Source organism: Leptopilina boulardi, unplaced genomic scaffold (assembly GCF_019393585.1).
Source record: "Leptopilina boulardi isolate dan_hultmark-lab unplaced genomic scaffold, ZJU_Lbou_2.1 LbouV2_304, whole genome shotgun sequence".
In the NCBI taxonomy this organism is placed as follows: Eukaryota; Metazoa; Arthropoda; class Insecta; order Hymenoptera; family Figitidae; genus Leptopilina; species Leptopilina boulardi.
The window spans coordinates 28,653-45,897 of record NW_026137868.1 but is presented as its reverse complement, the minus strand read 5'-3'; the positions used below and the strand labels follow the sequence as shown (position 1 = coordinate 45,897).

The 17,245-nt window shown below is 27.2% G+C and overlaps 2 protein-coding genes across 3 annotated transcripts in view; one reads left to right on the top strand and one right to left on the bottom strand.

Moving 5' to 3' along the window:
* The window catches only part of LOC127283004 (uncharacterized), a gene marked incomplete at its 3' end in the record, with an annotated part of 179,325 nt that extends 162,366 nt beyond the window's left edge, over positions 1-16,959 (bottom strand). The window contains 2 exon segments of one of the 2 annotated variants that reach the window (XM_051307635.1): positions 3,699-3,886; positions 16,795-16,959. 2 annotated transcript variants of the gene reach the window in all.
* LOC127283003 (uncharacterized) lies at positions 6,569-11,402 on the top strand. The gene is made up of 7 exons (XM_051307633.1): positions 6,569-6,743; positions 6,899-6,974; positions 9,588-9,779; positions 10,155-10,250; positions 10,333-10,548; positions 10,833-11,153; positions 11,226-11,402. The coding sequence occupies exons 1-7, from the start codon at positions 6,667-6,669 to the stop codon at positions 11,343-11,345; spliced, it is 1,098 nt and encodes a 365-aa protein (XP_051163590.1). The 5' UTR covers positions 6,569-6,666; the 3' UTR covers positions 11,346-11,402.
* Positions 16,960-17,245: the final 286 nt, after the last annotated feature.

Sequence of the window (17,245 nt, the reverse complement as noted above, 5' to 3'; positions counted from 1 at the left end):
AAATAGTCTGCCTAAGAAAAATTGAATTTTTTTGGCAACTTTTTTATGACTTTGGATGGTTTTTGGTCATAAAAAGTGTCTTCCTTTACTCGGATCTGGGTGTCAATTTTTTTATACACTTTTCGGTGTATTTTGTGCAAGAATATGCAATAAAATCGTCTGCCTAAGAAAAATTGAATTTTTTTGGCAACTTTTTTATGATTTTGGATGGTTTTTGGTGGTAATATTTGTCTTCCTCTACTTGGATTTGGCTGTCAATTTTTTTCTACACTTTTAGGTGTATTTTGTGCAAGAATATGCAATAAAATCGTCTGCCTAAGAAAAATTGAATTTTTTTGGCAACTTTTTTATGATTTTGGATGGTTTTTGGTGGTAATATTTGTCTTCCTCTACTTGGATTTGGCTGTCAATTTTTTTCTACACTTTAAGGTGTATTTTGTGCGAGAATATGCAATAAAATCGTCTGCCTAAGAAAAATTGAATTTTTTTGGCAACTTTTTTATGATTTTGGATGGTTTTTGGTCATAAAAAAGGTCTTCCTCTACTCGGATCTGGGTGTCAATTTTTTTCTACACTTTTCGGTGTATTTTGTGCAAGAATATGCAATAAAATCGTCTAAGAAAAATTGAATTTTTTTGTCAACTTTTTTATGATTTTGGATGGTTTTTGGTGGTAATATTTGTCTTCCTCTACTTGGATTTGGCTGTCAATTTTTTTCTACACTTTTAGGTGTATTTTGTGGGAGAATATGCAATAAAATCGTCAGCCTAAGAAAAATTGAATTTTTTTGGCAACTTTTTTATGATTTTGGATGGTTTTTGGTGGTAAAAAGGGTCTTCCTCTACTCGGATCTGGGTGTCAATTTTTTTCTACACTTTTAGGTGTATTTTGTACAAGAATATGCAATAAAATCGTCTGCCTAAGAAAAATTGAATTTTTTTGGCAACTTTTTTATGATTTTGGATGGTTTTTGGTCATAAAAAAGGTCTTCCTCTACTCGGATCTGGGTGTCAATTTTTTTCTACACTTTTCGGTGTATTTTGTACAAGAATATGCAATAAAATCGTCTGCCTAAGAAAAATTGAATTTTTTGGGCAACTTTTTTATGATTTTGGACGGTTTTTGGTCATAAAAAAGGTCTTCCTCTACTCGGATCTGGGTGTCAATTTTTTTCTACACTTTTCGGTGTATTTTGTACAAGAATATGCAATAAAATCGTCTGCCTAAGAAAAATTGAATTTTTTGGGCAACTTTTTTATGATTTTGGACGGTTTTTGGTCATAAAAAAGGTCTTCCTCTACTCGGATCTGGGTGTCAATTTTTTTATACACTTTTCGGTGTATTTTGTACAAGAATATGCAATAAAATCGTCTGCCTAAGAAAAATTGAATTTTTTTGGCAACTTTTTTATGATTTTGGATGGTTTTTGGTGGTAATATTTGTCTTCCTCTACTTGGATTTGGCTGTCAATTTTTTTCTACACTTTTAGCTATATTTTGTGCGAGAATATGCAATAAAATAGTCTGCCTAAGAAAAATTGAATTTTTTTGGCCACTTTTTTATGATTTTGGATGGTTTTTGGTCATAAAAAGTGTCTTCCTCTACTCGGATCTGGGTGTCAATTTTTTTCTACACTTTTAGGTGTATTTTGTGCGAGAATATGCAATAAAATCGTCTGCCTAAGAAAAATTGAATTTTTTTGGCAACTTTTTTATGATTCTGGATGGTTTTTGGTCATAAAAAAGGTCTTCCTCTACTCGGATCTGGGTGTCAATTTTTTTCTACACTTTTCGGTGTATTTTGTACAAGAATATGCAATAAAATCGTCTGCCTAAGAAAAATTGAATTTTTTGGGCAACTTTTTTATGATTTTGGACGGTTTTTGGTCATAAAAAAGGTCTTCCTCTACTCGGATCTGGGTGTCAATTTTTTTCTACACTTTTCGGTGTATTTTGTACAAGAATATGCAATAAAATCGTCTGCCTAAGAAAAATTGAATTTTTTGGGCAACTTTTTTATGATTTTGGACGGTTTTTGGTCATAAAAAAGGTCTTCCTCTACTCGGATCTGGGTGTCAATTTTTTTATACACTTTTCGGTGTATTTTGTACAAGAATATGCAATAAAATCGTCTGCCTAAGAAAAATTGAATTTTTTTGGCAACTTTTTTATGATTTTGGATGGTTTTTGGTGGTAATATTTGTCTTCCTCTACTTGGATTTGGCTGTCAATTTTTTTCTACACTTTTAGCTATATTTTGTGCGAGAATATGCAATAAAATAGTCTGCCTAAGAAAAATTGAATTTTTTTGGCCACTTTTTTATGATTTTGGATGGTTTTTGGTCATAAAAAGTGTCTTCCTCTACTCGGATCTGGGTGTCAATTTTTTTCTACACTTTTAGGTGTATTTTGTGCGAGAATATGCAATAAAATCGTCTGCCTAAGAAAAATTGAATTTTTTTGGCAACTTTTTTATGATTTTGGATGGTTTTTGGTCATAAAAAAGGTCTTCCTCTACTCGGATCTGGGTGTCAATTTTTTTCTACACTTTTCGGTGTATTTTGTACAAGAATATGCAATAAAATCGTCTGCCTAAGAAAAATTGAATTTTTTGGGCAACTTTTTTATGATTTTGGACGGTTTTTGGTCATAAAAAAGGTCTTCCTCTACTCGGATCTGGGTGTCAATTTTTTTCTACACTTTTCGGTGTATTTTGTACAAGAATATGCAATAAAATCGTCTGCCTAAGAAAAATTGAATTTTTTGGGCAACTTTTTTATGATTTTGGACGGTTTTTGGTCATAAAAAAGGTCTTCCTCTACTCGGATCTGGGTGTCAATTTTTTTATACACTTTTCGGTGTATTTTGTACAAGAATATGCAATAAAATCGTCTGCCTAAGAAAAATTGAATTTTTTTGGCCACTTTTTTATGATTCAAGGTCATTTGACGGTTGAAGTTTTTTTTATTTCAATAAATAATACTTTGTTTATTGAAATAAAAACAACTTCAACCGTCAAAAGACCTTGAAATAAAAATTTCTTCATCAATAATTATTATTATTATATTATTATATATTATTATATATATTATTCCTCGTGAAGGAAGCTTTGTAGTCCTTTCGTTTATAAAGCTTTTCAAAGTGGTGGAAACAAATTTTTTTCTTTATAGAAACATGTTATATGAGATCCTGATCAATTGTCCGGATGTATGTATGTGTGTGTGTGTGGATCCCTTTTTTGTTTATAAGATAACTTTAACAGGTTTTAATGGATTTAGATAAAATTTAGTAGGCTCATTTATCATATTAATATCTCAAATCTGACCAAAGGATTTTGAAAAATACTCCAAAAAAAAAATTTTATGGTCTTTTTTCCAAAAATTTTTTTTTATTCGAAAAAATTTTTAAATAGAAAAATTTAAGGTTATATATAATAAAATCGTATTTTTACGTCAAGACGAATCGATCGATATATATATATATATATATATAAAGTATTCATTTGAGGTAAATTTAAAGAATTAATGAAAGTTAAAAAATCAAAAATTCACATTTTGTCAATAAAATTTTGCTTTCTCTACGAGGAAGCAAATTTTTTTGCTGATCGTAAAGAGGAAGCAAAATGTTCATGTAATGAACATCTGAATTTACAACTTGTTTATTATATTATTTATTTATTATTTATTGTATTGTACTTACATTGTCGACACTGATGCGAACCCCAATCTCCTGTCAGACTTCTTCTTTCTGCGAATCACTTGAGGAGCTCCTGGTCGACCTGTCACCTCGCTATCAAAATTAAAACTACCCCTTCCTTCCCACCTTACTTCTACGGTAATTTGGTCCTATCCCTTCTCTGCCGCCTCACGAGCCATCCTTCTATTGACCTGGAATTAACAGAAGGAAAGATTAATAATAATAAATGAACAGCTGTTATATAATAATAAATGTAAAATTGACCTGAATGACCTTGAAAATAGACCTTACATTATCAACGAAAACTTTAATTTAACGAAAATTACAATAAATACTTTTGTTTTTATTTCTTTTTATATTTACACTTTATAAAGCAAATATTTTCTTTTCACGTTTATTTTATGAATTGTTTGCAATTGTAAATTAAAAACAAATATTTCCACTACTACATAAAATAGTAGGTCATGCGAAAAAAAAGAATGATCCACTTTTTTTTTAACAAATAAAACAATATATAGAATCGCTATTAATACAAAAAAAAATTACCAAAGAAATTGTAAAATTAAATTATTACAAAAATAAATTTTAAAAATACATATTTTATAACAGAAGAAGAAATTTTTATTCAATTAAAAATGTTTTTGCAATAAATATTCAATATTTAATAATAAAAAAGTATTATTCTCTTTTCGTGTATTTTACTGATAGATTATAAGAAACGAGAGAAATTCTCACCAAGAACTTTTTATATATATATATTTTTTTTTCCTCTCCGGGATAAAAATTGTCAGAAGTAAAATAGCTAACGTAAAAAATGGATCCGAGAGAGACTAGACCTCATTTTCTTTATTCTGTTTTTTTTTCGTCGTTTTCTTCATTTTACTGAAAATGTCAGAGCTAGATATCTTGTCGGAGAGTGAGAGGGGGGTTGATGTAGAATTTCATAAGACGGCTAGGAGACAGGTTTAGGTAAGCTCACCCGGTTAACACTCAACGCGCACACGGTCCTGAGTTAGTATCCTTAATATGTCTGAGGCAGTTAAATTAAAGTCCTTCCACTCGCTTTAAGAGGAGAGAGGTCCACAGTAATCTCGCATACCTCGTTCTCGAAGCAACAGACCATTTCGTCAGGGAAGATGGTTAACCCCCCTTTAATCGCTCTTTGTAATTATCGCTATTGACAAATTTGTCAATTACTACAAATATAATCCGAAAAAAAAATTTAATTAACCTTTATTATTTGTTTATAATTTTTCAAAAAGTTTTTATTAAAAAAAAAAAATTTTTTTTGACGCAGAAATTTTGTTGAAACCCGAAATTCTTTAGATAATACTTTAAATCCAGCATCCTCTTATTTTCATCTCATTGTTCTAGGGTCTTTGTAGCAACTGGAGAATTGCGAGAATCTCCCTCCCCCCCCTTTTCGCTCTTCCCTTATAAACCGGAAAAAGCGACAGCTGCGAGGCACCGGAAGTAAGATGGCGTCGACATTGACGCCTGTCGACGTTCAAAAGTCGTCGTCAAACGATAATAATAAAATTATCATCATTGTGAATTCATTACAGTGCATACATCTTTATGCTATATATATGTATGTAAAGATACGTTTTCAATTTCTGCGAATGTGGTGAACCACACGCCAGACGTCCATCAGTTACATCGTTGCCCGAAGTGTTTCGAAAAGTTTTTCATTTGGAAAGTTAACTTTCCTCAAACCCCCAGAAATCCAATGTCCATGCTGAAAACTGCATTACCGAAACGGACCACGTATCTTGCTGAAGAGATTTATCGCTGAACGAGATTTATTTGCGTTCGACGCTTGTTGCCTAGGGGCCAAACCGAAAAAGACACGACTATTCAGAGCAAAAAAAAAAAAAAAAAAAAGAAAACACTTCGATAAACATAATAAAGCAGCTACTGATATCGTACTAAACGAGACTGAAGTTTGCGGAAAAATTTCCTCTATTTTTTTTTTTCGAAAATTATTCATTAAAATTTATTAATATTATATTTAAATAGATATTAAATTAAAAAATTTTAAATAGTTATTAAATTACTACTTTTAAATAGTTATTTAATTACCCAATTAATTATTGCCGTGTAAAAAAGTGGCATAAAAATATTCCTTGCTAAAACTTCCAAAAAATTAAAAAAAATATATTCTTCCAAAATACAAAATTTTCAATGAAAAAAAAGTTCTATAAAAAAGTTCAAAGAATTTTAAATTTCCTTTTAGAACATATTTTGTCAAAGAAGCGAATATTTAAAAAATTAGAAATTTTAAAAAAAATTTATTTAACCCCAACAGATTCAAAATGTCTAAATTTTATAAAATTATTTTTCTTTTAAACTAATATTTAAAAATAATATGTTAAAAAATCGATTTGCCTAGACATTGTTTGCTTATCCTAACGGGATAAAACAGTTTTCTGATGAAAGAAGAATTGAAAAGGAACGTCGGTCGGTAAGAATAAAATCTTTTATTGATTATTGACCTTTTAACTTTTGATGATAACTATTTTGTTACCTACAATTATAGTTACCTTCAACCTTCAGTTGGTTAATTTTAATTATCATTCAACTATTCTCAATCTATCAATAATTGTGTACTTATTACTTATTCAAAGTATTCTATTTCTAGTCTCTATGATTTTATTAAAAAAATTTTTTTATCCCATTTCACTAATAATTTCTAATAAAAATTTGTATTTAAAATTTTTTTTTTAAATTATCTCCTTTAAATAGCACCATCTTGTCGAAAAATGTTGCATTCTTCATTATTACTCAAAAGATAAGTAGAAAAATTTGAAAAAGTTTGATCGATATTCAATCTGAAAATAGCTCTTAAAATGACAGTGATAATTTATAAATTTTTTGTGCTCTAATTTTTCTAAAAAATATTTTTTAAGTAAATTAAATTTAAATTAAATTCTCTCCATAAAATAATCTAATCTAATTTTCAACGTAAAAAATGTGTGAACTACGAAAAAAACATGCATTAAATTTTCATTACGATAGAACAAAGATGCGTTTTATTAAAAAGTCAAGGTAGGTTAATTAACCTTTTTGTTACACCTTTCGTTCATTTTTTTATAATTATAATTGCAACTATCAAACAAAATTAATGTTTCTGTAAAATGGAAATCAATATTAATTTATTTTTAACTCCAAAAAAAAATTTTTTGTTTTTTTTTTTCCTCTAGATGGGAATTACCAAACGCAAAATCAGAATCTTATTGGAATGAAGTGTGCAATGATTTAGAAAGAAAAGTACGAAAAGTAAGAGATCCTTTTTCCCATTTTCCATTTATTTCTCCTTCGAATAATAATTTAAATTTTGATTCTCACGATTCTGTAGAATTAAATAATCTCAGTCAAGTTCACGATGAACCAATTGTTAAAATCTCACCACCAACACCATCGAGAAAATCATCATTCACTGATATTTTTAACGATAAGAATCAAACAATAAATCAAAATGATAATCAACTTGATGATAATGTCTTATTAAAATTACAATTGTTAAAAGAAAAAAAAGTCCTTCGTAGAGAGAATTCCAGTGATGATAAAAATTATTTAACTAATTTACAATTTTTCACTAAAGAATCGTGTCCTTTTCATAAAAATGAACCATCTCCACAAATATTTGACGATGATCTCAAAAAATATTTACCATCGAAAAAAAGTCAATCTTCATTTCCTGAATTAAAAAAATCATTATGTTCATTACATTCATGTAAAATACAAAAAAATGTTAAACTAATTGAAAAAAGTGAAATTTCATTGGAAATTGAAAATTTGGATAAATTAATAATAAAAAATGATGATTTTCCCTTATCTGATATTCAAAAACCTGTAAAAGCACCAAAATTAGGAAAAGCCAGTCTATTGGCAAGTTTTGCTAAAACAGTATCAATTCCAAGTTCCATTGAAACACACGAATCATCAGATGAAGATTATTCTAAATCTGATATTAATCCTGATTTAAATAGAAAAGAAACTATTTCAAAAAATGAAAAATCAGAAGAAAAACTTAAATCCCCAAAAAATATTGCAAAAGATTATTTAAGAGTTCCTAAATTAGGATATGCAAGTTTACATCCAAGCTTTCGTAAGTTAATCCCCATGGATAGTATTTCCAATGATGATATTATTGAAGCTGAAAATAATTCAATTCCAGAAATTGTTTCCGAATATTCTTTTAGTTTCAATAAACCCAAATTGAATGATATTAAAAATGATAGTCAAATTAAAAATAACGATTTTCAAATTAAAACATGACAGGACGAATCATTGGATATTAATCAAAAAGAAAATGAAAAAATTAATGATTCAAAAAATTGTCAAACACAAAAATTAGCAATCGATAAAAAAAGTAGTTCAAAAATAAAAAATCAATCCACAAGATATGCATATCGTGCTCTTAAACATTTAACAAAACCTAAAGATAATTTCCCCATCTTAGAATCTAGCATAGAAATTTTAAAAACAGAAAATTTGTCAACAAGCGAATCAATTGAATCAGTGAAAAAAAGTCGAAAACAAAAAACCGAATTTATTGACTACAAAAATATACGCGAAAAATTAAAAACAATTGCTCCAAAATATTTGGATGTAAATTTTTTTCCAACAAAACAAAATATTGAGATAAAAACAATTATCTCCACCACACGTAGTAATTCTGGTTCGAGTACAAAATTTCAAAACAAACAATTTGAAGAAAAATCCTTAACGAGAATTCCATTGATAAAAATTTATCCAAGAAAAAATTCAGATAGATGTCTTCCTTGTCTTTATAAATCTTTTGAAAAATTTTCAAAATTTAGTCAATTAATTTCAAAATCATCTGAAATTGAAGATGATGAGAGTTCAGTAACAGTTCCTGAATTAGAAATACGAGATTTTGATACCTTAATTCAAGATCGAGAATCAAAAATCGATGATCCAATCGAAGAAGATAAATCGGAAATATCACAAGAAAGTATTTTATCAAAAGATCATAGTTTATCACCAAAAAGTATTGATAAAAAAGTTAGTGTAAAATCAGCTTCCGCTCAATCGATATCAGATATCTCGAAACCATCATCACCAAGTGGTCAAAGTTCCGAATCGGAAGATGCTCGAGCCGATGTATCAAATGAAGCATTAGATATCTCAAAATATCTCGCGCCATGTCATGCGCCACTGGTTTGGAAACCAAGTTTAGAATCATTAAAAGCACTACGTTCAAGAAAAGCAATATCCATGCAATCGCGTATTACAGCAATTGTTTCAAAATCACTAGATGACAGTGAACTCGAAGATGACGATGATGACGACAATCCCTCTAGTGATGTTTCAACACCTAAAGATTCACGAAAACAAAATGAAAAAATAAAAACTGTTAAAATTCAAAGTCCAAAATCAAAAATTGAATCCTCAATAAATATTTCAAGTAATTCAAAAGTAAAACGAAAAAAATTATCACGTACAAAAACAACAGTTGGACAAATTGATATTTCTTCAATAGCTGATGAAGAAAAAAAATCACGTTTTATCAGAGCAAAAACAAGTATTGATTTAATTTCTGATCAAAAAAATATATCATTTGACGATATTGTAACATTAGAGGAAAATGAAATGGAAAAATCATTTGAATTAACTAATAATCAACAGGAATTATTAGTGTTATTAGAGAAATGTTTGAATAAACAAAATTCATTGGGTGAAATTTTAAAAATTCTATGCAATTGGTATTCGATAAAGAATAGAGAAATTCGAAAATATGATAGTGATCCTGATTTGAAAAAAGCTTTGAAAATATCATTGAACTTGCTGAGATTACTCGCGGAATCGAAACTTTATTTGAATTCCAATAAATTTTCTCCTGACCTTGAATTTTCCCAACAACAGCCATTTCAATGTAATTCACGACAACTTCGACGTGTTCTACCACTTAAATTATATAATAAAGTGGCTACAATTCTCAATATGCCTGTTTGGTATCCGAAAAATGTTACGGAAACTGAAATTGACGTTTCAAAGGATAATAATATTATTGTGAACAATGAAAAAAGTACCAGTGATTTGTCAACTGATTTAATTGTAAGCAAATTATTATTATTTTTTTTTTAATTTCACCTCAAATTATTGAAAAAATATGAGAAAAATTAAAACTGTCTGACTGAAAATGTATTATACTACTAATTTCAAAAGTAGCATTTTGAGAAATAATACCATAACGTCTGACTGAAATTGACTTTTACTATTGAGATAAAGTTATACGAATATTCAAAGCTAATAACTAAACATTTAAAAAAAATTTCTTATCAGAGGCACTACCAATGCTAAAAATAATAATACTAAAAATAGAAGAATTAAAACTATGTCTGACTAAACTTGACATTGACTACTGAGAAAACTAGAATTGTATATTAATTACACAAAAGCTAAATTAAATTAATAAATAATCAATTTTAGGTACATCCACCGTCCGAAAATCAATCGTCACCTGATAATCGTAAAGTAAACGATTTAAATCCATATGCCCGTTTTTTAAAAAAACCGCGACGAAAGGTATCAAAAAAAATTTTTATATTTTAAGATCAATTTTTTTTTTTTTTTTTGCTGTAAAAATATAAATGATAAATTTTTCTAGGCTGTAATATGGCGTCCCTTGAAAAAGGAGGATTTAAAAGGTTACAATCCAGACGCTTCATTACATAATAGGGCTACTAAAATCACTGACAAAATTTGTCACGATTTTTGCGAATGGCTACGTGAATTAAGTGGTCCTTTAGAACGTATCAATGAAGAAGTTCTTAAAGACATGTTTCAAATAATTTTCACCGCCGACGCATGTAAATCCACAAAGGTTATAATTGCTTCATTTAATTTCATTAATATTAATTTAATTAGTAATAATTAGTAACAATTAGTAACAATTAATAATAACTAATAATAATAAGTAATAATTAATAATAATTAGTCGAGTAATTAGTAATAATTAATAATAGTTAATAATAACTAATAAGAATTAATAATTAATAATAATAAATAATTAATTATTAATAATTATTAATAATAATTGAATGAATAATTTTATCAATAGTTAAAAAAAAATCGGAACAGAATAATTTAAATTTTAAATCACATCAGGTACTTGTAAAGGAAATGCCAACGGTACCAAAACCAGTTGCTTTAATAAGAAACTCGGCAAATGCCATTGAACTTGAAATGACTCGTAAACAATTGATTCATGATAGAATTATTGAAAATAAAGCAAAAAAAACATATGCATTTGGCACAGCTTTACCGAAAAAATTACGTTTCATTCCACCTAGAAATCAAGTAAATGACAAATGGTTTTCACGTAAAAATATATCTCATGATCTTGAAAAAATGGAAGTTATTTGGCATGGAATTAAACATTTAGAAATTACTAATCGATATGCTCATTGGTTAAAAAGTAATACAAATGTAAGATACATTTTTTAAACATTTACATGCATAAAAGTAATTTGTTACAATATTTTTTAAACAAATTTTCAGATTAAAGTACCGGACATTTTGAATTATGATCCTCAAACAACTGTTTCAGTTTCAAAATTTTCACAAGCTGATACAATTGCTCATGAGGAATATGAACAAAGAAATATTATCTATCACTGAAGTGTATAACTTAAAAATTTTATTTATAATTAATTATAATTTAATTTTTTTATGTTTCATATTGTCTTAATTCATTTTTATTATTTATTACTCAATTTATTTTAAAGAATCCAAAAAACTAAAATCTCTTCATTTTTTTTTGTTTAAAATTTTTTTTTATAAATTTGCTTTTAATTAAAAAATTTGACAAAATTAGTAAAAGCACAGTTAGTGGTAAAAAAAGAAATCAAAAATACTATCAATATGCTTGTTATAATATAAGAGATTTAAATTCAATAATTGAAAATTAATTAATTTTCATTATTTATTTCACAATTGTGATAAAATATTAAAATCTATTTATCTTGTTTTCGTTGTAATGAAATTTTCTGTTTATATTTGCTTCACATTGGTGTTATTTCGAACGCCTATTTCGTGTGTGTGGTTAACATGTATATATATATATAGTGTTTATATATATATTCTCACAATATACGTAACATCAAGCGCATCTGAAATTTACCAGGAAAACAGAAAGTTAAGCATCGACCGCACCATTGCCTTTAACAGAAAGGCAAAATGTACCCTATACTAAAATTAACTTCGAAATTGATTATACAATAAAGAACATTATAAAAATAAAAAAAATAACATATTGTTTATCATTTTTTTCCCCAAAGAAGAAACAATAAAGTTTTCAATTTTTAATATAGAAATTTGTAATTAATTAACTATTTTTGTTTTTAAAAATTTTCAAAGTGTTAGAAACAAATTTTTCTCTATATAGAAACATGTTATATAAGATCCTGATCAATTGTCCGGATGTGTGTGTGGATTCCTTTTTTGTTTAGAAGATAACTTTAACAGGTTTTAATGGATTTAGATAAAATTTGGTATGCTCATTTATCATATTAATATCTCAAATCTGACCAAAGAATTTTAAAAAATACCCAAAAAAAAAAATTTTATCGTCTTTTTTCCAAAAATTTTTTTTTAAGCAAAACAGCAGGTCTTTATTATTTTTTTACCTTCAAACAACACAAATTACCTTAAAAAGAACCTACCAATTGAATCTAAATTGTAAGAGAATAAGAATAATCAATGTTATTCGATTTTTTTTTAGAAAGAACGTGTCTAACAAAATATTTACTTGTACTACTGCTGAGTAATACTACTGAGTGATACTACTGAGAAAATGTCAAACGTTTAGAATGTCTGGCTAAATATTTATTTGAACCACTGAAAAAGTTTAGAAGTGTTGGCACAAGGTCAAGGTCAAGTCAAGGTCATTAAAGGTCATTTGAAGGTCAAGTCAAGGTCATTCAAGGTCGTCTGAAGGTCAAATAAAAAATGTCTGACTAAATATTTACTTGTATTACTAACAAAATTGCAAACCCGTCCAACTAAATATTTACTTGTACTACTGACAATATTGTACTACTACTTGTACTACTGCTGAGTAATACTACTGAGTGATACTACTGAGAAAATTTCAAACATTTAGAATGTCTGGCTAAATATTTATTTAAACCACTGAAAAAATTTAGAAGGGTTTTAAAAGTATGACTCAAGGTCAAAGTCAAGTCAAGGTCATTCAAGGTCATTTGAAGGTCAAGTCAAGGTCATTCAAGGTCATTTGAAGGTCAAGTCAAGGTCATTCAAGGTCATTTGAAGGTCAAATCAAGGTCATTCAAGGTCATCTGAAGGTCAAATCCAGAATGTCTGACTAAATATTTACTTGTACTACTGACAATATTGTAAACGTGTCTAACAAAATATTTACTTGAACTACTGTACAGGTACTACTGTCCACGAGGAAGAAAATTCTTTTGCTTATCGTAAAGAGGAAGCAAAATGTTGATGTAATGAATATCTGAATTTACAACTTGTTTAGTTAATATTTCTAGTGAATATTTTGCATTATCAATCGCTTGATAATTTTAATAAAAAATGATAATAAAAATAATAATAAGATAATTTTTAATTTTTAAATTTAAATATTTTTTATATTCAAATAAAAATGACAATTTTTGCAATATAATGGATTTTAAAGTGTCATGAAAAATAGTCAATATAAAAAATTGTTATTACCACGAGAACAATTACACTGTTATTTTCAGATAATCGTGCCTTTGTATTGTTCGAACAATGCTAAAGATTGCATAGAGAAAAAGAAAATTGCTGGAATAGCAAGAAAAAGAAGAATATTGTCTAACAGTGATACACTTTTTGCGATTGACATTCAATTCCACTATTTTTTTTTTTATATGCAAAAAAAAATTGCTGACAATTTCATTATTACTGACAAAAGAGTCAGAATTTTTATTCGATTTTGCAAAATCAGCGTAACGAATGTGGAGAAATTATTTTTTTTTTTTTTTTTAATTATATTTTATATCTAGGGTATTTTTTTTTTTTTTAATTCTGCCTTATGTTATTGGTAAACTCAGTTTTATAGATTTGTTCTATCTGCGTGTAAAATACTAATTATGAACTTAAAAAAAAATAAATTCGAAATGAAAATAAATTCATTGCAGAATTTAATTAAGGAATATAATTGGTTTGCAATACACACTTACGGATCAACAACAACAATGAAGAACGCACAATAATCGAAACAATTGATCCAACAAGCATCAATAAACCGCCAAAGAGACCTCTGTGAATGTGTACAGTCTACATGTAAAACCACATTACTTCCTGCTTCCGGTCCAACTGATGGCACACCTTCTAATGGATCTCCATCGCAATTACCAATGTTATTCCAAATTATATACACATATATAAATATATATAAATATATATATATATATATAAAATATCCGCAGTGTAAAAAAAATGTATTATGTTAGATAAGGGGAATCTTGCAGCTGACAGATTCAATTTTCTCTTTGTATTTACAATTTATTCTCTATTTAGATAACAATTTAATTAATAACAAATTACCTAAGATGATACTTCAATGTGCTTAAATATGATGAGAACCATAGACTATGTCAAGTACAGTGCGTTGACATGTTACATATTCAAGTACATAAATAACAATCATTGAAAAAATTAAGTAAATCTTTTACTCCCCTTTTATTAATAAAATGTCAACGACAGAGACATTGATATAATGAATCGTAAACCATTCTCAAACTCTTCTTTTTTACGTAATAATTAATTAAAATTATTTCGTTTCTATTTTATTATATATTCTTATATTTTATCTCTCTATCAATATTAAATAATATTTTTTGTAATAATAATTAATATTTATTATTATAATTATAATAATAATAATAATTGTTATTATATTTTTATATATATTTATTATATTATAATATTTTTTTCAGAAAAATTTTATCGATTCACTAAAAAATACATGAATTTAACCCACTGTGTCAGACTGAAACTGGCTTTTACTACTAAAACAAAATTTTAACGAATTTGAATACAAGTACAATTAAAGTATAAACATAAAAGAAAATTATTGCTTATTAAATTGAAATTTTACCCTTTTTTTAATATAAAATAAAAATTTCTGTTCTATTTCAAAAATTTTTGTTATATTCCAAAAAAAATTTTGTTTTAGGCTTTTTGAAGTATAAAAAAATTTTTTTCCCCTTTTTTCTACGTACAAAAAAGAAGTTACATATACTTTTCAGATAAAAATCGATTATACGTCACGGCAATTTTTTTTTTGTTTTTGGCTCTCACATTTTATGACGGTCTTCGAAGTCTGAAATGTTCTGTTTTTATGATATGTTTGGGATTTAAGAGGCAAATTCGATAGTAAAGAATTTTGCACAAAAAAAAATGAAAAATTCATAGTTTTAGTTTTTACTTTCACGATAATATATGTAAACAAAATTAATGACATATATAAATATTGGATAAATAAATTTTTTTTCTCACTTTTTATTAAGAATAAAAAGTGTTAATATAAACTCTTTTTTAATAAAAAGAAAAAATTTATTTACTTTTTCCAAAAGTATAAAACAAAATTTTTGAATTTTATAAATATGAAATAATTTTTGTATATAAATAGATAACGAGAATTTGAAAAAAATGAACTATTTTTATTTTATTGAGCTAATTGTAAGTTTCAAATGCCCGCAAACAAATTATGCAACCAGTCAAAGTCTGATTCATTGAGTCGTTTGGACTTGGACTATTACGTTGAGTACTTTCGTTCAAGCGGAAGTGCAGTTCCCTCGATTAGGGTATTTGACACTAGGCTGACACCGAGTCAATATCCTCAGTTGCTGACTGATTATTCACAAAGGTATTGCGAAGCTATAAAATCTTGTTTCAAACTTCGCATATCGACATAAATTAACAAAATTGTGAATATTTCTCAGGAATATTCTTTTTTTTATTCAATAACGGATATTGAATTTTTGCATACATCAATTTAAAAAAAAATAATTCAATATTTTCTGTGTAAATAGACACAGAAAAATATAAAAAAATTATTATATATAAAAATTAATTTATACAAATTAATTTTCGTCTTCATACACTGAGAAAAATGTTTAGTCAGAGCAACCAAAATTTGGTTGGGTTAACAAAGAAATTTTGTTGGTATTTAAGCAACCAAACTATTTGTTTGAGTCAACCAAAAAATTTGGTTAAGTGTTTTTTGTTGGCATTACAAAAATGTTTGGTTGATCAAATTATTTGGTTATTTGGTTGTCGCAACCAAATTTTCGTTAGGACAATAAACGATCATTTGGTTTTTTAGACCAAACTATTTTGTTGTGTTAACCAAATTATTTTGTTGTCGTAACCAAATTTTGGTTGGAATTTAAAAATGTTCAACCAAATAATTTTGTTGATCTATAACCAAATGTTTGGTTGAGATAACTCTACGACTTTGTTTCAGCCAACCAAAATTTGGTTATAAGAACCAAAATTGACTAATCAAACAATTTTGTTGCAAACACTAAATTTTTTTTCTCACAGTGTAACTTCATAATTAATTCACTTCGGTAAATTGAAGTATCTTTTGAAGTATCTTTTGAAGTATCTTTTGAAGTTTTTTGAAGTCTTCTAAATGATACTGAAATATTCTCAGAATTCCCTAAAGTATTTTACTATTTTGAAATATCTATGCGAATAAATTAAAATATTCTCAAGTGTTAAAATGTTCAAATAATCAAAAATATTTCAAACTAAATTGAAATATATCAATTAATTTTCTTACCATTGAGAAAATATACTTTTTAGAATATATTATATATATATATAGAATAAAGAATAAATTTCATTTTAATTTTTCGAAAATTTGTTCAGATTAAATTAAATTAACAGAGAAAATAACCAATGTTTATCCATCTGTAATTGAACGAGTCAATTTAAAAAGAAAAAAAGAATCATAATTTTCTCAAAATTAGTTCAGTAATTAATGACATTGAGCATATTGAATTAATAAATTAAAGTTAGAATTCCATGCCATGAACGGTAGAGAGAAATTTTGACTTACTTGAAAGTCTGGTTCTTCTCTTCTTCGCGCGATGAAACGCTTGATGTTCGTTGTTCTTGGGAGTTGGTTGTTTGTGTTTCGAAGCTCATGTTTTCCGAGCCACAGGAATCTGCATTGATGCTGAGTGTTTTCGTCGTGCACGCTTTTCCATTTCCAATATTTGAAAGTCCTGAAAAACGTTTATATATATATATATGTATAGAGATACCTTTTCGACGACCAACATCGTTTATTGGTTATTGGACCATTATTGGAAAATTCATTTTATTAACGCGCTCCCGGTCGAACGAGTCCCATTAGACCAACAAACGTTGTGGACGAATCATTGTTCACCTACTCGCAATACCTTTTTTTTTGTTTGTTTTTTTTTCTTTTTTATTATTGAAAAATCAAAGTTAAAATACAGTATTATATCTGTATATTTACAATGAAATATGATGAGGGTATTTGC